The sequence below is a fragment of the Erigeron canadensis genome, chromosome 2 (assembly GCF_010389155.1).
Source record: "Erigeron canadensis isolate Cc75 chromosome 2, C_canadensis_v1, whole genome shotgun sequence".
Lineage (NCBI taxonomy): Eukaryota > Viridiplantae > Streptophyta > Magnoliopsida > Asterales > Asteraceae > Erigeron > Erigeron canadensis.
The window spans coordinates 35,288,963-35,310,928 of record NC_057762.1 but is presented as its reverse complement, the minus strand read 5'-3'; the positions used below and the strand labels follow the sequence as shown (position 1 = coordinate 35,310,928).

Sequence of the window (21,966 nt, the reverse complement as noted above, 5' to 3'; positions counted from 1 at the left end):
AAGTGCAGTTGCAACAGTCCACAACATGAAGTGTTTCATAGATATCATTGGATCCCAATTTGTTACCACTATTCAATATTTATTATACAGCTTCTTATTGAAGCTCAATTATTATTTGTTTTTGTTCCTTATAGCTAGTAGTGTCACTTTTTATGCTATTTTTTCCAAAAGGAACCGACACCTCTCTGTCAAGTTTAAACCATAAAGATTATAATATCTCTAGAGTAAACCACAAGTTAGAACTTCTCACAGTTGTAATTTCACAAACCAATTAACAGTACTAACAAAAGAAGAAAAAAAACTTGTACATCCATTATAATTTCATGTCATATATTATCATAATTATATAAACAAACCAATAATTATATATCTTTGCAATAATCAACCTAACTAATTACAACAACTTAAACAAATCACTATGCAATATGTATGTTTTCCATATATCTACGGTAAAAACGTATTAACCGAATTACAGTTAGGTAATTCACCACATTTGTTACATCTAGATGTCGTGGGCATTATTAAAATCTTGCGACACGAAGGACACGAAGAGTGTGATCCAAACCACGTATCAATGCACACAACGTGAAAACAATGATCACACTGAGGCAACACTCGTATTTCATCTCCTATAACAAACTCGGTTAAACAAATAGCACAATCGGTAACTTTATTATCCGCAATTGTGTCATCTGTATTATGGTATGTCGATTTTGGGAGGGTCTTCAAGACTTTTTTTTTAAGACCTTTGTTAGCTGACGTTGGTGGTGGTGGCAGCGGCGAAGAAGGATCAACACGGCCCGTTATTACTATTCCTGAAATTCGACGAATCCAGGCGCAACGAGCTACTGCCACGAGACTCAGAACGCAGATTAAGGCACAGAGAAGAGCGGCAAGGATTACGACAAAGTCGGAGTTTACATTGCTTGGCTGATCTGGCGGTGGTGTGTCCGTCGTGGTTGAGTTTTGGCCTGTGAGGATTCTGAAATGACGAGACATTTTTTGGTTTGGTTTGGTTTGGTTTTAAGGAGTGGTAACAGGGGAATGTATATATTGTTGTTATAGTTTAGGAGCAAGGCTTTATTTATATAAAGTTCAGTTGGTAACGGTTGATACTATAGTGTATATGTATATCTATAAAGATAACATAACAATAAATATACGGAGTTTCTACCCACACCTGTCAATTCAACATAAACACTCACCATACATAAGTATATGCTTTTATACGAGAAATATACGCGATTTGACCAAAATATTCAAAGTCTCATACGAGGAGTAGATACTTCCCCTATGATGCATGGGTCTATACGTTGATACTTGCCATTAAAAGAGCATACTCGTCGTATAATAATAAGTTTTTATGTCAAATTTGGATGTTCTTATAGCAGGACACTTAATCATATTGCAAATAATGATTCAATTTAAAATTAGGATTTGTTAAAGTTGATCTAACCTTAAGTTAGATCCACTAATACCATTAGATTAAATCCAATAATCAAGATTACAATTTGATATTTAAATCTTGACCATTGGTTTTTAGCTATTATAAAGTTTGATAAACATTAAACTATCTCTAACTTTCATTTTATTATTAAGATTTACAGTTACAATTTTTTTTTTCACAGATAATATTAAAAGTTAGCTGAAATTTAGGCATTGTACGTACGTACAAAGGTGTCCACGAGGTGCCTATTAGAGTTTTTTCTCTCTTTTATCTGGGAAGATCAATCATCTGGACATTCAGTATTTACCATTATCTTCACAAAATTAAAACGTTTATTTTCAATTATTATATAATAAGATAAATATAAATATATATATGTAACGAAAATTGCACCCACACCACATGTTACAGTTTTGAGAGAGACAGGGCAACACCAAGTTTCAAATAAGTTAATAACGTAAAGACACATCTAAAATTTATGATCAAGACTATACACATACCTGATATAACATGAATAAATTATTGTTATGTCTTTTATATAACTTGTTAACAAACAATTTATGAATAAATAACCAAATATAAAACTATATTTCATTTCACTTATATGTTCATGAACGACTACACAAAGAAAAACACATTTGCATTTGCAAATAGAAACACAATTTAAATCACGCATACTAATTACTAGAAACGTCTAATTTCACAAAACATAAAAAACAGAAAAAAAAAAAATATAAGTAGATTAAATAAAAAAAAAATGGTTCACATGTTATAAATGACTCAATATTTACAAACAAATTATCGAATATTCATAGGCATAAAATGAGTTAACAAAGCTATATTTATGTTCGTTGATATATTAGAACAAATAGAGTGTTTTATTCATCTTCATTCATTTAACGTGGTCTCACAAATAATTCAATGAACATTTAGTATGAACATATATAGACCTTATTGTATTTAGCTATTAAAGAGCACATATCCTTTGTTATATTATTATTATATCCGCGTATTTACAAATAACACGAGTAATATTCAAAGGATTGCATAAGCCAAAATGTTTTTTGTTTTTTGTTTTATGGTTAAAATGCTTTAATACACAAGCAACGGGTGAACTCATATTTTGTTTTTCACTGTTTTCAATTCTAATCTACTGGTTAAGATATTTTATGGATATTTAAAAGCGTACACCGATAATAATCATGAAGTTATATAATAAGTGTATAACGCAGGCCGTATTTAGCAAGAGCTTATTGTGGCAAAGTCATAAAATGTAAGCGAATAAATTTTAATCAGTTCAATTAGATTCGAATGTCTTATACTATACCAACTTAATGGTAATCCAAGCTATTGTTGGTTGATAATAATCATCCATTATCTAAAAAACACATCACAAGCCATCAAGTTATAGACATCTTATTATTAATGACCATTTTAAAGGATTTTTATGCTTCAATAATCATAATATATTTGTATTCGCACTTTGCACAAGGCGCACTAACACTAATTAATGTATATTTTGACCAAGAGTCCAAGAATCAAGGAATATTACGGTGAAGAAATAATATTAATTTCTTATAAGTCATCATCCACTTATCATTCCAGTATTCCACTATAAACTGACAATAAGCAAAATTAGAAGAAAAAAAAAACATAAAGTATATATGCTAAGGTTGTTCAAGGTGAAAATTAAGAGATTACCAAGAAACAGATTAGAAAATAATAACAGATATCAAATTAGGTTGCATAATAAGGAAAACCTTATTTGTTTAAGAAGTAAGCTGACAAGTTAAAACTACTTATTACTCAATAGTATTTTAATTTTGATACTTTTATCAACACCTTTACATTAATATCGATTTAGCATCAAAATTTCTGTCTTATACATGTAACCAAATCAAAGTGTTTGTATACTTCAACATTTAAAATCACGGCTTATACACACAGCCAAAAACCACATTGCTTCACATATAAACTTGATATCATCGATTCGTGATTTACTATAGTCTATAGGTTAACGAGATCAAATTACATAACTTAAGAAAAATGTAATTTTTACTGTTTAACTGAATACAAAAATAGCTAGGTGAATAGGTGATGTCATTCTTGATTCTTGTTATTTTGTTAAGAGAAAATCGCGTCATTAGCCATATTTCATTGCGATTATATTAAATTAGCCAAGTTTTTTTGGATTTTCAGAAAATAGCCAACAAAATCGTAACAAACTGACAAAATCGTAATGAGATCTTCAAAATCGCAATTAGAACATCAAAATCGTAATAAGATTAACGGAATCGCAACGAGATCGATCTTTAGAATCGCAATCTGTAGAATCTCTATGAGATCCTACGGAATCTTTATGAGATCATGCATAATCTCTATGAGATTCTTCTGCAAAATCTCTACGAGGTTATCAGAATCGCATAGAGATCATCAGAATCGCATTGCGATTCTTAGAATCTCGTTGCGATTTTGAAGATCTCATTGCGATTTTGTCAGTTTATTGTAATTTTGTTGGTTATTTTCTGAAAATCCAAAAAAACTTGACTAATTTGGTATAATCCCAATAAAATTTGGCTAATGACATGATTTTCTCTTTTGTTAATGACCTCTCCCTGTTTTTATTAAACTTCTACTTCTGAGTTGATTTCCCGGGCTATCTAGTATAGTAATGTAAGCCCATGTTCGCATTCTTGAAATAGGCCCAAGTATCATTATTTATAGTACGTTAAGCCCATTTTAACCTTTTGGAGTAGCCACTAACCCACTAACAAATAGATTAGTTAATTACTATAAATTTTAAAAGTTCTATCATTTTTTTAAAATAAAAATAACTCTGATTATGAAAAAAATGAGTCTTAATCTGATTAAAACTGGATATGATCAACCGTAATTCTTTCGTATATAAATTTCACCACTCCAATGTACTAATTACCGTCGTATTTGTCATCTCATCTCATATTATATAATTAAAAAACTTAGTAAAAAACAAAGAAAGTCACATATGAACATGTTTAACAATGGTTTAGTTCACTTTTAAATTTGATTTGGTTTAAGCTTATCGGTTTGAAATTAAATTCATTCAACAAACAAGTGTCCTTTCGTAAGATACCTATATTGTCAAATATTATAACCTCTCATCCTTTTCAGTCATTTTCCCTTTTAACCTTTTAACTAACTAAATAACCGATCGAATAGTTAGTTTTTAAAAAAGAGTAAATTTTGGACTTTGAAACACCAAAAGACTCCCCTAACTTCCTTTTTTCTCTTAAAAGTCTCATCAAATTCTCATGAGTTACTCTAAAAGCAATGTGACCATACCTTCCCCTTCACGTTTCATTTGCTTGAAACCTTCACATTTTCTTCTCCAACAATGTGAAATTAAACACACTATCCATGCATATATATCATACATATACATATATAACCCACCATCACCACTTAATATATTAAAATCACCATCATAAAAAATTGTACAAAAGTTAATTAAGCCATGAGCCACAAGCAAACTAACTCATTATGCACCATACCCTTTTCATGGGAGATGATCCCTGGTGTACCAAAGTATATGACCTCTCCGAAATCCTCTACTACACTTGGAGAGTTACATAAAGAGGCGATGATCAGCCAAAAAGCTCATGATTCACCAACTCCGCCACCACCAGTACCGCCGCCAGGGTGCTATAGAGATCCATTTATGAAAAGAAGTGTGTCGAGTAAATTTTGGAGGGAGGAGGACCCTTTCTTGGTGGCTTTGAAAGAGTGTTCAAAGGATAGTTGTTGTAAGGTTAATAAAAGTAGTAGTGAAAAGAAGAAATTTGGAATATGGGGAAACAAGTCTTTTTTATGGTGTAGATGTTCGTTTGATGTCCAAGAGGGTAACCTCGTGAGGAAGAGGCCAGTAGTACTACCATCAAGGGTCGGATCGGTGGGTCATCAACAACGTGCCGATCATGGTCTTATTATGAGAATGCACAAGGGCTCAAGAAAGTATTGGAATACATGATCAATCATATATAATGAAGATATGCATATATATTATATGTGCATGATTTTACTTTGTTGATTTATTTTTCGATCTACTTTATTGCTGTCAATTATATGGATTCTTGTTGTTCGTTATAATCTATTATTACTTACCAAAAAGATAGTATCTAGCGCGCTAAAGACTCGTCAGCCTGAACTACTCCTATATATGTTCGTTTGAATATAATCATAAGGTGTAATGATTACTAAATTAGTTAACCAAATCATATGATCGACCTAAATGTAACTTGAGAGACAATACAAATTACCCTCAAAATAATGTTAAGTAGAATATCACCACAATATAATCGCTTGGTGATGCTTTTTAGGATTCATTTACTATCATTTGAATTTCAGTAAATTTATTTAGGAACACGTACTTATACACATATTTAACCTTAGTATATATGCTAATATATATGATTAACAAAATACTTAAAAGGTAAAATGGCTATAATAAGTAGCTAGTTCAACGTAGTTTCGAGTTGGATTATATGAATTCAGTTAAGCTATCTATACTCATTTCTACTTCTTGCAATCCGATATTGATTTGTTTTATATATGAGGTACTATAATATATATGATAGATCAGCTAATTAATTTGTAAATGAATGCAACCTAGCTTGCTGATGTAAAGATTTAGTAGCAAGGGTGGTAGGTGAGTGGCAGTGATCCATGATATTGTTGATGATCTCGTTTATTTCATAGATTAGAATTTGGTCCATCCTAGCTAGCTATAGTGAAAGCGATGCTAGCGTGAAAATGTACGAGCGTTGGGGGTGTGTGACATCAATCCCTATCATTTATGTACCCTTTTTAGTTATACATATATACATGAGTCATATGCCCGTATAATGTGGCGCCGATGGTGGTAGCGACGCGGGGTAGTGGCGGTTAGGGCTGTCAATCTCGACTAAATTCGAAAAAAATCAGGTTAGGGTTGTGAAATCTTGACCCGTTAACCAGCTAACGCATTAACTTGATTTTTTTCGGGTTGACCCATTGGGTTAACAGGTCGACTCGCCAACCCACCAACCCATTTGACCTGTCAACCCGAAACTCGACCCGTCAACTCGATTTTTTTCAGGTTGGTGGGTTGGGTCCGGGTTGACAGGTCATGGGTCAGGGTTGAAAATTTCTGACCTATAATTTTTAGTGGGTTGGGTTAGGGTTGAAGATTTTCGACCCGCCAACCCAAACCCGAACCCATTGACAACCCTAGTGGAAGTGGTGTCGGCAACGGTGGTGCTGACGGGTGGGGCGGTAATGGTGGTGGATGTAAAAGTAATTAATGTTAAAGGAGGTAGTGTAATTATATATATATATATATATATATATATTGCCGGTAGAGCAGAGAGAAAAAAATAATGAATTTTCTCGCTTCTGATTGGCTGAAAAATTTTATATTTTTATATTCTGATTGGTTGGATTATATTTAGAAACTATTTTTAAATGTCATATTCATTTATGGTAACAACCAAATTTAAAGGGAAACTATAAAAATTAGATTCAAGTTATATATAAACATATCTATAAACTCTTATAAAGGGTATTGGGATTAAGTTTTAAACACTTTTTTTTATTCTCATACTACCCTCCTTAATTACATTATATTTTACATCCTCTCCTCTAAATGCTAAAATTATCTCTATCAAAATTTAAACCCACAAAAAAAAAACATATCAAAAAAAAAAAAATATATATATATATATATATATCACTTTTTCCAGCCGATCTCCCTATCGCAACCATTGCTATCAATTCATCACCATCAACAACTAAATCACAACCTCTCTCTCTCCGGATTCATCGCCCCAACCACCACCACCAGATTCCTCACCATCAACAAGGGTTTTTCTAATATTGACAACCGCCTTCTAACCGTCGCAACGTGCGGGCACCAGGCTAGTTGCTCCCAAAACAAAGAGAAAAAAAAATCAAGCTTAACTATCAATAAATTCATAATGAAACTAAAAGTCAAATATAAAAAACATACAAGTCAACCTTCAAAGGTGGTATATGTTTTGACATTACAATGTTACCATAATATAAGTATAATCACGTTCAATTTATGCATTGCAATATGTTTTCGTCGGTTAGCAATTTTAAAATTCTAACTTTCCATGTTTTCTACCTATACATCTCAATTAATTAATACATAATGAGGTTAATTTTATTCAACAAAAGTGAAAGTAATATTTCATAATTAATAATGATATCTTTACAAATATTAAGAAGATTTTCTTATACCATTATAAAAACCAAACACATTTTCTCATTTCGATACATTACAATTTTCTTTTCATTTTAATACATCACAATTTTTAAACAAAACAAGATGAAGAAGGTAATGTGTTCAATACTTATATATATTTCTTAATCTTTATTTCCCATATTCATATTATTTCATTGTTAAATGTCTACATATATTTGCTTTTTGTGATTAGATGTTGGTGATACACTTTTAGACGATGATGACTTCGGATACCTTTGGCCAATGTGCAAGTATATATATTCATAAAGATTATGTACATGAAATAGTGAGGTCATTCATTTCAATTGTATACCAATCTTGTATTTATTTATGTTATTGTACATTGTTAATGATTACATCCCATTGATCAAACATAAGAATATGAATCAAGTCAAAAACAATAATAGATTTTATCTAATAGGTGAAGATTAATCCATTATCTTTTGATGTTGTATAACTTTGCTTATTACTCTTTTATTCTACATTGTTGAAGGCTTTAAATTATTTAAATATTTTTATTGTAAATGTATGGAAGTCATTTATGCCTAATGATCTTAATCTGATATATGGTAATATTTATTTCAATGTTTTTGTTTCAGTTATTTTGTACACGTATTATTTTATTTATAGCATCTTTTTATTACAAGTGCACATTTAAATTTGTTAGTCCTTTAGTAAAAGAATTGCTAGAAGAAAACTAAACAAATTTAATGACATATGTATCTTATAACATAAGAAGAAAAAGAATGACATGCTAGAAGTGTTGAACAAAGTTTAAAGCACTTATGAAATATTATATGGATTGTCTATTGAAGACATTCATTAGCAAACATCGATGATTCCTAACTTTAAAAAGTACATGCTATATTAATAGTTGCATACTTTTCTGTTATTTACACAAAATAGAGAAATATATTTATAAAAAACAAAAGTCGACAATCGCATTTACAAAAGTCAAAAACAAAAAATAGACAATCACATTTACAAAAGCCAAAATTAGAAATATTGGAATTATTGACATTTCCACATAAACATCTTTACTACATGCTAAATTTAATCAATTAGAAAAATAATCATATCTCATATTTCGAATTTCGAATTGTGGTATATACAATTTGAATAGTGTACCAAATTATTACACCGTATTGCCTTAAGTACGTGGTGTTTTGACCTATCACGTATATAATTAAAAATTAAATTTATAATCAATAAGAAATCTTTGCAAATCTTCGAAAATATTTACTACATCATTATAAATACTACAAATATCTTCTTTTCATTTTAACACATTATAGTTTTCAAATTTCATAAAAAAAAAAAAAAAAGTATTGTTTTTTATATTCATATATTTCTCCATATTTTTTTTCCCCATATCTATATCTATACTATATTATAAAGCAAATAGGGTTTCAACTTTTAATTTCAACAATATACACATAATAATGCAAGAAGTACCATACACCAATGCCTACAACTTTTTCTCTCCTCCATAAATCATTTTATTCCTCTAATTTTTTTAAGATCTTTTATCTCAAAAACCGTACATCGATAAATTATAAAAGTTATATGGGTGTTTTTAAAATTTAATGCTCTTTCATTAGAGATGTCATTCGATATACTTTCGAAGAATTTTTATATCCGAGGGCGGAGCCCGTACAGCTAAGGCATTTGGTTTTGACACTCTATAACATATCACCTCCTATGACCTAATCCTTCACTATCTCACCGCGACAACGCGCGAGTACTTGTTCTTATATATATCATGATAACAAAGAAGAAGATGCATTTCACTTGAATGAAAATATCGACTTGAAATAGCACATCACCTTTAGAAGTTTGATGAGATTATTGATGTAAAAGTTTGATGTAAAATAGGTATTGAGGTTATTTTAAAGGTTTAAAGATATATGTTGTAAATAATTTTGTTAAGAGTATATAGGTATGTTAGATAGAAATATCTAAATTAGTGGATAAAAAGAGAAATAATTTGGATACACATAGTTAGAAATATTTTAAGGATATTTTAGATAGATGTGGTGTGTTGCTACAGAATGTATTGAAAGTTAATTCAAATCTTTATTTACAAAGATGAACATGTTTTGTGTACTATGTATTCCAATTTGTTGTTTTTCCTAGGGGGTCATAGGTTCGAATTATGTCACATGCAAATATAGTGAGGGGCTTTATCAATGCTATACTTATCTACACATGGAAGATCAAACCTTTTAGGGCATTATCAAGATTCGAACCCGGCGTAAACGCATCAAAGTAGGGGGTGTTAATTATTTATCCGTTTTGTTTTTTTTTTTTAAAAAAAGAAGTAAATTGTTTGTAACCCGGTCAACGACCGGGTATTGATCTAGTTATGTTAAGAATTGAGAGATTTATGTTGTAAATTATTTCATTAAAGGTATTATAGATATATTAGGTGAACATTTTTAAATTAATGAATATAAGGAAGAGATATTTTAGGTATATTAATTCATCTTTTGAAATTTTGGTAAAGGGGTTTCTCGATTATAAGGTATTATAGATATAGATTATAGACATAGATATAGATAATAATCCAACTATAATCCTAAGTACTGTTTTGTAATATATGAATAGTTTGTTTGAACATCGCTATTGTGGTTCCCTACTTCCCTTGCATCGATTGATCATATATATGGGGTTGTCATCAAGGTGGATTTAAGATGCACATTAATAATTTAAGATGCGTACATCATTTTTGTTTAAAATGCCACTTAAATCTTAGCTTAGATTCAATTAGGGTTTGATCTAGACAATCATGTATGATGACTCTCTTATGCCTTTACACTTCCATTATTAATTTTACATTTTTGACTCTCAAGTCAAAACTTATTAACTTCAAAATTGAGATGATTATTAATTTTTGGTCACCTGTTGTAATTTTATAGTTAAAATCAAAAGTCAATTCAGCCATGACTCCTAGATATTGTTTGACTATGATGATGGGTACTCGTTTAGGTCGAAAGGATTTTAGCTCAAGTTCCGCCACCCACGCCCTGAGGATAAAAACTAAAAAGTTTAGGGGTGGGATTGAAAATAATAAAGCATGAGGGGCTACCTTTTAAAACTATTCCGAAACTACAAAACTGCTATCCATTTCATCTTCAAGCTAATTTTGTTCCAGTAAAACCCTTGAAATCTATCCTCTCATATCATTCATACATATATATACATATATATTCATATAAGAATTAAGAATACAGAATAAATAAATTCATAATATAATTCAAAGAAAACAGCAAGGCAATCAATGGCGGTAATATTTTCTTGTTTGAACATGATGACCCAGCTCAGAAACCATGAGTCAGTAAAGGGCTTTGCTTTATCAAATGGGCCTTTTGTAAAATCTATCAAGATTTCTTCTTTAACTTACCCATCTTCTCATTTTGCTATCAAAGCCCTTCAGGATGATTTGGTAATTTTTTTTTTGGTGTTCTTCTTTTTTACAGCATATGATATATCTGTTAATTCCAAATAAAATGCTTCCATGTGTATTATTATTATATGAATGTATATGTTTGTGTGCTCAAAATCAATATGTTAGTGAAAATTAGGTAAATTTCGATGCAAAAGAAGTAGTGTCATTGTGCATGTAACCCCCCATTTGGAAATACTTCAATTACTTGCGTTTCTTTGATAACTGCTTGGTTTGGGAGTGCTTATGATTATAATGTTTTTTGAAAGACAAAACGTAGGTCGAAGTGTTTGCTCTGCGTAGTTTGAACTCGACTCTTAACACATAACCCAAATAACCTTCAACTGTTGTATGGTTTCTAACATGCCTACCTTATCAGCTGGTAAGTTCGGATCGAAGACAACTAAGTTGAAAAAGTAAGTAGTTTTTTGCTGGACAAAGTTAATTCACATTTTTTCCGAACAAAGTAATATTATTACTATCATTATCATAGAAGCTTCGGCTGAATAAAAGTTAACCACACAAATAGTTCTATGTCTAAGCTGTCAACAAAATGAACATTGAAATGCACTTTAGGTCCATTTAAAGTGGTTTGCATATATGAGCCAATGCATAGCTCTTTGTTGAAAAACGTAGCACAATATATTCAATGTGATCCAATGGGATGATAGAACTAAGATAATATGTCGATGTTTTACTAGTGATGCTATTTATATATATGTGTAGCGTGGTCCTGTAACAAGATTAAGAGGGAAGTTAAGGTGTGTAGTAGGGTATTATTGGTGATTGAAGAAATGAAATGTACTTTTAAAAACTATATTGTAATGCGGCATGTTTTTCTATTTGTTTTTTTTCCCGATGGGACTAGAAGTCTTTAAGTCACAAACATAGGCTTTCAAATAAGATACATAGCTAGATAGGAGAGAAACAATGAATTCATGTATATAAGCTCCCCCATGGCCCCATCTATAGTTTGGTGTGGTTGTTGGCAGAGTCTACCAACTTTCAGTTGTGGCATTTCATAGGGATTTTGTGTATATATACAAAATGTTATCTTTTTATGCTTGCAACAAGCTTAGCTTTCTTGTTATGGTTATTCTTTGTAAATTGTAAAGAGGAAAGGCCTAATTTATGATAGGATTGCTACAAGCTTGGTTCTTGAATTCTTAAGCTAGATCTTTTCCAGTCCATTTGGATGATCTAATGGGTCAAACAAATTGATCCATTGATCCAATAGATTAATTTTAGCGGCAGAGTTATGGTTGAAAGTTGTGGTTTCTTGTTTTGGTTAAGGTGGAAAATGAATGGGTCTGACACTCTGACTGGCTGGTCAGATTGTTAATACCAAACAAAAATCATATATTCACTAGTATAATTTTTTTTACGCTCGTTCCAGATGTTGTTTTATATATTATAAGCATGCTTAAGTGTATCTATTATCTATACTAATACCATATAATATATATTTCAATATATGACAAGAACGATATACTATACTACTAATAATAATCGATATAATGATAATATTGGTAAATTAAAAAGTATAAAAGGGTTAAAAATTTAATATGCAGGTTTTATATAGATTCAATGGCAGTTTAAACAATTTGGAAAACTTCAAGTTTAAGGAATAAGGAATTGTCATTCACAGAATCTGAAAAAATCAAAAGAAAAAATTATTCAGCAGTAGAGATTTGAACACCTGCAATACTGATTTACAGGTGCCTCAGACCACTAAGCCAACGACACTTCATCTTTAAGGTGGTTCCTAGTATTAGTTTAGGGTGATTCTTTTGCTTAATTTCTAAAATAAATCCAAATCTTAGTTGGTTTTGGGCACCCATCTTAGGACTATGAAAATCTGCCCCTTTTGACCCGTTTTGGCCAATCCATACATGTGACAATGTATACCTTCAGATTTTGGTAATATTAAACTCCCATCTTAGGACTATGAAAATCTGCCCCTTTTGACCCGTTTGGGTCTTGGCCCACTGGTAGGCATCGGTAGCCCCCGAAGGATTTGTGGTCATGCGTTCAAGTTTCATTGTAGGCGTTAGTTGTACGAATTAGTTAGTTTAGTAGTATGACCATTTCAAAATTTTAAATATAAAAAATTTCATAGAGATGTTCTCGAAGGTTGATTAGTTTTATGATAGTTATTTTTAAAAATATGTTTTTATAACAGCTAGTTTTTTGAACATGAATGGCCTTCCAAGTTTCACGATGTCTCACCCGTTGAATTTTGATAATGCAAACTTTTGAACATATTTTGGGTTGGACAATTTCTTTTTAATTAGTACAATGTATATTGATTAAATGTGGTTAAAAAAAGTCATAATAACTATTGTAATAAACAAAGAAAACTTCAAATAAACAGAGATAATTACTGATTTTGCAAAATAGAGAAAGGAAGCTTCAGTGGTAGTGGTGTGCATGTGTTTAGGTACCGGGGGTAAGAGGGGCCTGTGATGCCACAAATAGAAAATAACCAGCTTTGTTCTATATGTGGCACGTCTCCAAGGTGTCTTGTATAGAAGTTCACCATATTCATTAAATATTTTGTATTTTTGGTCAACAATCTTGGTTTAGAAGCAAATGTCCTCCAAAGTATGACAATAGTTTACCAACATTACTGCCATGACCATTATCCGCCAACATTACAATCATTTATGGCTGATCTTTAAGGTTTGACCTGTGTTCTGAAGCAATTTTTCTAAAGGCATATTATTAGTGCACCATAGAACATCTACTATTCAGGCATTATAGAATAAATAAAAGTTAAGCTTTCTTTAAACCGCAACATTTGTATGTTAGTGTGTTTGCCGCTAAGGTACAGGGGATTAGAGGGTTCCTGCGTTTACCCTATTGTTATCTTTTAAAAGGAATTCTAATGTCATAATAAGTATACTTATGCTGCAAAGTTCATTCTAGTAGTCTACTTTATTAAAAATATCGAATGAATCTTATTAACTTTTGCTCTTGCTGAAACTACATAACATGTATTTCAATCTGTTTATGGTAGTAGTTTCCGTCTGATTGATTTATCATAAGCTTTTCTCAAATTGTGTTGTTTTCTTTAAGTTTTGGGATTTTTTGTTAATGGGAGATAGTGGGTCATGGCAATCTTTGTAGAAGTGAATGTTTAGGCCTATTTTGCGGCTACTAGAAATTGGACTTGATAAATTGCTAGAATTATATGAAGTGTATGGCTAATCCAATAATGAAAGTTTAATAAGGGGACTCAGGCATGAGATGTTACGGAATAAATGAGAGATGGAAAATGGGAGTTAAACCATTTACTTTGATGCCCTTCAAGTCCATTCTTAGAAACCACAAAAAGTGTCCTAAACTGTCACCTTTACAACTTGTGACACAACCTTTTATCTTTCACTACAAAGTTAATCTGTGACACTAATAACAAATACGGAGTAACACTTAATCAGGGATGAGCAGAAGTACTGAAACACCGAACCCGGTATCAGTACCGAAATGCCTGGTAATAGTAGCTTGAGATTATGACCTCCTTCATTGACTAGTACTGTAATAATCTATTTCATTGATTCTTTCATGCCGTTACTCTTTAAAAGATATATATTAAACAATAATAACAGTCTTACCTCCAGTAATCACATAGGCTTTCTCAGTGAACTTTGATGAATGCTTTTGTACCGAAAATACCGGCACCGGAAACGGTACCAAACCAGTACTAATATATGTCTAATTCGTATTGGATCGGTTTTGAGTTTGGGAGGACATTGGTTTCGGCTCTAGGCAGTATGAGTAAGGTTCCATACCGAATACCACACCTAATACAACACCAACTAGACCACATAGTATAACCATACCGAGAATGAAAGACATACATTTTAATGTTCTGAGTTTACAAATCTATGTTTCCGGAAAGTCCATAGAGCTCATGTTAATTGACTTGATACAAAAGCCTATATGGTTATGTTTTTTTTTACAGCTCTTGAAAATTGAAATTCCTTCTAGAGTGGTACCCAACTGAGTTATTTTCTTCTTCTGTATGATATCACTATGAATTTTTTCCGGGACGAGAGCTTTGTCTGTATAGTTATTCTCTTATATGTTTCAGTTATATGATATCACTTTGGATTTTTGTCTGTATAGTTACTTCCACTAGTTCTATACAATTTTCAATTATAATTTAAATTTTGCGGACATTGACAAATAAAAATGACACTACAGGAGCAATTTCCAAGAGAACTCCAACCGAAAAGAAGCGTGACAGCACCAAGTAAGCCTGGAATAGACAATTTCAAGGAACCTGAAGCCGAAAAGCAATCCTTAAAGTTTGTCGAAGCAAAGAAATCCTCCAAGGAGAAGGTGGTTACGCAAACATCCATGGACTATCAACAGGTTCTTAAGTATCCAATCGTCACTGAAGCTGCTATAAAGCTAATCACACTAGAGAATACATTAACGTTTATGGTGGATGTACGTGCTGACAAGAAAGACATTAGGAATGCCTTTGAGAACATGCTTAAGATTAAGACCAAGAAAATCAACACATTGATAAACTATGATGGGACAAAAAAGGCTTACATACAGTTGTCATCCGATAACCAGGCCGCCACTGTTGCTAAGAAATTGAAAATTTTGGGTTAGCTATTATATGTTGTATGAAATCTAAATTTTGTTCATCAAGGATTTAATGTTGTATATAACCAAGGTAATTGAGGTCAAGGATGATAAGCGAGTAAGCTAATTTGGTCCGATTATATATTTTACCACCAAACCTCTTTGTTCGATCTTGATATCGCTTTTGAACGTGTGTGCTTTGTTCTGTATTAGTTGATATTTTGAAAGATACTAACAAGGTAAAGTATTTGTACTCTATTTCACTGAGGTATTAGGTTATGTTTTTTGCTGATGTTAAGGTTCTAGTAAAATTCAAAGAGATAAGAATGGTAAAGAAAAAAAGTGCACAACTGCTTTTGGTTGTTGGAAAAGTAGTTTTTGATGAGAAAAAAGAATTGTATTTTACCAAAAGAGGATCCTCAATCATGGATGTGATCTTTGTTGTGTCTTTTGTTCCCCATCTTTTCTATGCTCATTTCTTGGAGCTTGCCTAGGGATATAAAGCTAGGAGCAATTAGGCAGTTAAATAGTTGATTGACACTTGTAATCATTTCATTTCCTGGACAAGTTAATCAAAATAAAATAAATAACCCACAAAATGATATGTGGATGAGGAATTAGCGTTCAATTCACTACTACACTAAAATTCAACTTTCAGTCGCATTAATTTGCTTTAGGTGTTCAAGAAAGGTCAAGTTTCTAAACCTCTTAGCTTGAAGGTTCTAAAAAAAGTTAACTTTAAAAAGGATAAGTCTTTAATTCAAATATACACAATCCAACATGTATATGGTCTGTTGATTTTGTGTCACTAAAATGTTTTCTATTCAAATTATGTAAAAGCCAAGTACCTTGGTCTACATTATTTATTGATTTTCTTTGATTTTGTAGGATTGCATAGCCGATAGCAATGCCATGTGTATGGTCTGTTGCAAAAAGAAATAGTTGAAAAGTATTTAAAAGTGTATTGTGGCTCCTACATTTACACTTGGCAATGAATTTGAAGTTCTTTTTTTTTTTGTTGTTGTTGTTAAATTTCATATTCATATATAAAGATGCATGTTCACAAAAGAAGCCGAGCTGATTTGACCAACATCAACGTTACATACAAAACACTTTAGATGCTGAGGATCATATTCAGTGATGGTTGCATATACGTTTTAATTAGGGGATGTATCCTCGAACCATTCATGTGCACTACAACCGCAACCACTTTTGTTTGTCTACATTTAACCCACAATGTGGCCCTCAACAAAAGTGCTACATCAAAAGCTTAATGATATGATAACTACATTCACTTCTTTGTGTAAACTTATACATAGATCATATCATAGATGTTATCTAACATTGAGATTATATTTCAAGAAACAGACGGTAGAAAATTAAACTTTTCTACTTAGACTACCAATTTTTAAAGATCAACTTCTTTATGTGCATCTTTTCTTTTTTTAAACTTTTCTTTAATTATATATGGGATATATATAGCAACTTTTTGGCTTCTTAATTTGAGAGGATTTCTATAGTTTGAAAATTAAGTCTAGCTCCATCTTAAAAGAAAAATTAACTTGTACGTGTTTGTATGAAATTCTGTAAACCGGCCAGGGTATTTTTTTAGATCGACTAATTAACCATTATTACCCTGCCACCCTAAGCAGCTTCGATCGATAGCTTTTCATTCTATCATATATATCCGCCCCTAGCTAGTAGCTAGTTAGCTTCTATGTGATTCATAACCCGGCCTCTCTACATACGGGATACGCTTCCTACTTTGGATATATTTTCCGGTTTCAAGTTACACAATCCAATTACAGTAATTAATTTGGTACACTTGGCCGGGTGAACATATACATATATAGGATTACGTGACAATCGTATGTATCCATGTCATCACACAAGCCTACATGGCAATTTCAAAGGTACAGTACCATCAGTTTTATCTGCCTATATGTGGCAATTTCAATTCGTCTACATACACATACACCATCATCAATCATTGTAAACTGCATGTGTGGCGTGGCCAATTAAATGAGTTGATATGTCAATTACCTATATTAATTGGCTTATTATTTGCTTAATTGTAAACTTAACTATGTCGCCAAATGTGTTGATAATGACAGCAAAAAACAATGATGGGATCGAACTGAAAATAAGATATAAAGATTAAAGGAAAAAGAAGAAGAAATTGATTTTACCTTTTGCTTGCGTCACCTAGTAAAAGCTAGCGTGCAATTTGATGAGTTCATACACGGATTCTTTTAGAATTTCTTTTTTTATTATCAAATGAGTAGTAAATATTTCCCTAAACTATTTTGCTTAAAAATTCTTTATCATCTACTAATTTGATTACATATAATCAATGCTTTCGTTAACATTCCATGGCTTAATAGTTTATTTATTTTTAAAAGGTCAGCGAATGTTGGAAAGATTAGTATATATTTAATCGGCTCCACATTTAATAGTCCTTTTGTAGAATATTTATAATTTAAATTTCTCGATAAGAAATCCTTATTATATAGAAACCCAAAAGAAAATCTCACTCGATCAATAAATAAATAGTAATTAAAGAAAATTACACTTTTGGTACTTCAATTTGGCAATTTTTGCACTTTTAGTCTTTAACTCAAAAAATTACAGCTTTCATATCTAAAGTTTTGTGTTTTTTTTAGTTTTGGTACCATGTTTATATGGCGTTAAATTTTGCCGTTAACGCCCTCACATGACAAACACGTGAGAGGTATTTTAGTCTTTTGACCTCCTTTTTTTTATGAGAAAAATTACAGTTTTGATACCTAAAGTTGTCAATTTTTTCACTTTTGGTACCTCAAGTTGACAACATATTTTTATTTCACTCTCCAATTTTCATTTCAGAAACATTAGCATCTATCAAAGAACACACACTCAAAAATCAACAAACATGATTTTTTAATTTTTTTTACGGCTCCTAATTAAACAAACACCCAATGGTGTGTATCTATTCTTGAAATATTATATGTTGTTGGCGTAATTCGGGTGATTGTGGATGAACTAAATGCATTGGCGGATCGATGGCCAAAAAAAACTCATGTCGCCGGAAAATTCTCTCTGGTGGTGTATGATTCATATAAGAGACCTGAATTCGCTCACCCTTAATATTATATGTTGTTGGTGTAATTACAGGTGATTGTGTTGATTTTTAAGTGTGTTTGATAGATGTTAATGTGTGATATGAAAATTATAAAGTGTTAATGTGTTATAAAAAAAAATGTTGTCTACTTGAGGTACCAAAAGTGAAAAAATTGACAACTTGAGGTATCAAAACTGTAATTTTTCTATCAAAAGAGGGGGTCAAAAGACTAAAATACCCCTCACGTGTTTGTCATGTGAGGGCGTTGACGACAAAATTTAACGGCGTATGAACGTGATACCAAAACTGAAAAAAACACAAAACTTTAGGTATGAAAACTGTAATTTTTTGAGTTGGAGACTAAAAGTGCAAAAGTTGCCAAGTTGAGGTACCAAAAATGTAATTTTCTCTAGTAATTAATTGTGGTGACTAATACCAAATATAACTATGGTGTTATCGAGCCGAGTCGAGCTTATTAAATAAATAGAAATTAATAGTGGTGACTAATACCAAATATAACTATGGTGTTATCAAACTGAGCCGAGGTCGAGCTCGACTCGAAAAATATTTGGTAGGCTCGAGCTCGGCTTGATAGCTTGTCGAGCTTTCAGTGTGTAGGCACGAGCTCAACTCGTTATACCTACGGTACCTATATACGTGGCTCGAAAAAGGCTCGAGCTTGGCTTGTATCTATATATGTGGCTAGAGCTTGGCTTGATAAGCGGCTCGAAAATACAAGTAGCCCTCATAGAATTTTAACTTTAGTATTTAAGAACTATATATATAAATATTGCATAATATATTGAAAGCTTGAAAAGCTCGATAAATATTCGAGCCGAACTACGTAAAGCTCGAACTTGACTCGATAATTATTTCGAGCTTGAATTTAGGGGTCGGACACGAGCTTGAGTTGCTCGAAAAAAGCTCGACTCAATGACAGTCTTAAATTTAACTTAATAATTATGTATGGATATATCTTAGATGAATTACAAATGATTGATTTATAATATACCTAGCTTCATTATGCAATGGTTTATGGGAAATTTAAAATGTGCGATTTGTTTTATAATATAATATATATATATAAATTAATAAAATTAAATTTATTATTAATAACATATATCTATATCTATATATCTAATAAAACAGTAGTTATTCTAGCATTTTAAAGTCATCCAACTCAACTTAAAATTATCTTTATACTTTGTCACATAAGATTTTTTCTATGTGTCATCTCCATGAATTTTTCTATTTAATATATACTACATTCCTTTTTTCGTTACAATATGAATAAAATAAAATAACAATATATTAAGTAAAATAGTCAAGTTTTTATTTGTTTCCAAATAAATAATTGCTAGCACCTTTTTTCAATATATAAGTTTGTTAATTACCAACCTATAAATACGTCTATATCAATATGTGTTTTGTACGAAGTGTCTAAGTCAGTATATCAAGTTTATTTTACAAAATTGTTATTGCTAAATGTATGTATATCAAGTTTATTTCACAAAATTGTTATTGCTAAATGTATGTATGTATTTTAATATTTTGTTTTTCCACTTATTAATGCAGTGGATCTGATATTAAGAAAATTTTGAATATTAGATTTTTAAATATTTTCAATTAATTTTATATAATTTTTTATTTAAATGTTGCTTATTAAAAATTTTATTGATTAAATACTAAAAATTTTAAAAATATAATTCAAGAACCTGTGCAAAAATCCTAGTATAATATAATTTAGACACGATCGAAATATCAATAAGTTGATATTAAATTGATAGCCACACGTTTAGGTTGACTAATTTTGTTTCCAACTATAATTCGAATCTGTTTTAGTTTATATACGTAAAGTAAAAACACATGCACACGAATGGAACTTGCACCCAAAAAAAGAGAGCTTACACCAAATAAAAGTGAATATATCATAGGGCTCGCTCAAAGTCCAAAGCCACCATATCTTTTCTAATTAATAATTACATGTAATAATTAAGGACAAAATAAAACAACTAAATTAATTTCTCTTTAATTACTTAATTACTAAGCTGATCCAGCCTCGATATACATATATATATAATACGAGTACGTAATCTATACTCCATATATATAGAGGGAGTGATGCACGTTACTGATCATTTTTTTGGGTGAATATTAAGATTCGAATGTGATTAGTGATGGTAGGTTTTGCTCAATGATAGTGGTAACGTTATTATTGCATGGCCATGCAGACTGTAGAATTGGGACTTGATGGAAATCAGGCACGACTAGTAATTGATGTAAATTGTATAGTTTTTGCTGGAGCATTACTGACTCTACTCGCATTCTTTCATTTTCATGCCGGACGATTTGCCAGTTCTGATTGACAAATCGTAGCCGGTTGATAAGTTCCTGGTTACCCGACTTATATCGGGTAACCTGGTTTGTTAGGTTCTCCAAATGCTTTTGTTTTCTCAATCGTGACCTCCTAGCCGACTCACGGTTAGATATCTTTCGTTTCCTCTTACGTTCATCTTTTATGATAGCTTCCCATGTATTGGTTTCACTATCGGAGCTAGAATTTGAAGTGTTAGTTTTCAGGATATTGGAGTTATCGGAACCGGGGGGAAATAAGATTGGACTTTGAGGTGGGAAGTCGACAAGAATGTTGTCGAGGAACCCATCAAAGGTGAGACTATCGTCGTTGCTAGAGTTGAAGCTTGAAGACGACATGGCCGGAAATTAAATTAAATTAAAGAGTAGCTAGCTAGTATAGTAAGGAAGAAGGTTGGAGAGGGAAAGGGAAGGAACAATAGATATGACGAGGGTATTTAAAGGCAAATAGAAAGTATGGATGGGGTCTAGTAACGGGCATTTTCGTCACAAATTTTGTTAGTGGGTGGTGGGGTTGATCGAGTTCTTTTAAGTTAGAAAAAAAATACACATTTAAGTTAGGCAAACTTGTACTACTACTAGTAAAGACTATTAGTATATTTGTAATATGACTAGCTAGCTAATAAATATATCAAATTATCTTCATCTATATATACATATGATATAAGACACTTTTGTACGAAATTTGACATATATTCTCTCATATATAGTGAAATGAGCGA

The 21,966-nt window shown here is 31.5% G+C and overlaps 3 protein-coding genes across 3 annotated transcripts; 1 reads left to right on the top strand and 2 right to left on the bottom strand.

Moving 5' to 3' along the window:
- Window positions 1–314: 314 nt before the first annotated feature.
- Window positions 315–1,032, bottom strand: LOC122589999 (RING-H2 finger protein ATL8-like). The gene has a single exon (XM_043762332.1). The coding sequence runs from the start codon at window positions 997–999 to the stop codon at window positions 445–447; it is 555 nt and encodes a 184-aa protein (XP_043618267.1). The 5' UTR covers window positions 1,000–1,032; the 3' UTR covers window positions 315–444.
- A 9,833-nt stretch (window positions 1,033–10,865) lies between these two features.
- LOC122589011 (60S ribosomal protein L23a-like) lies at window positions 10,866–15,941 on the top strand. The gene is made up of 2 exons (XM_043761240.1): window positions 10,866–11,172; window positions 15,379–15,941. Exons 1-2 carry the CDS (start codon window positions 11,008–11,010, stop codon window positions 15,796–15,798), a joined length of 585 nt encoding a protein of 194 aa, XP_043617175.1. The 5' UTR covers window positions 10,866–11,007; the 3' UTR covers window positions 15,799–15,941.
- Window positions 15,942–20,903: 4,962 nt separating this feature from the next.
- On the bottom strand, window positions 20,904–21,638 carry LOC122589928 (basic leucine zipper 4-like). Its single transcript, XM_043762261.1, has one exon. It carries the CDS (start codon window positions 21,581–21,583, stop codon window positions 21,026–21,028), a length of 558 nt encoding a protein of 185 aa, XP_043618196.1. The 5' UTR covers window positions 21,584–21,638; the 3' UTR covers window positions 20,904–21,025.
- Window positions 21,639–21,966: the final 328 nt, after the last annotated feature.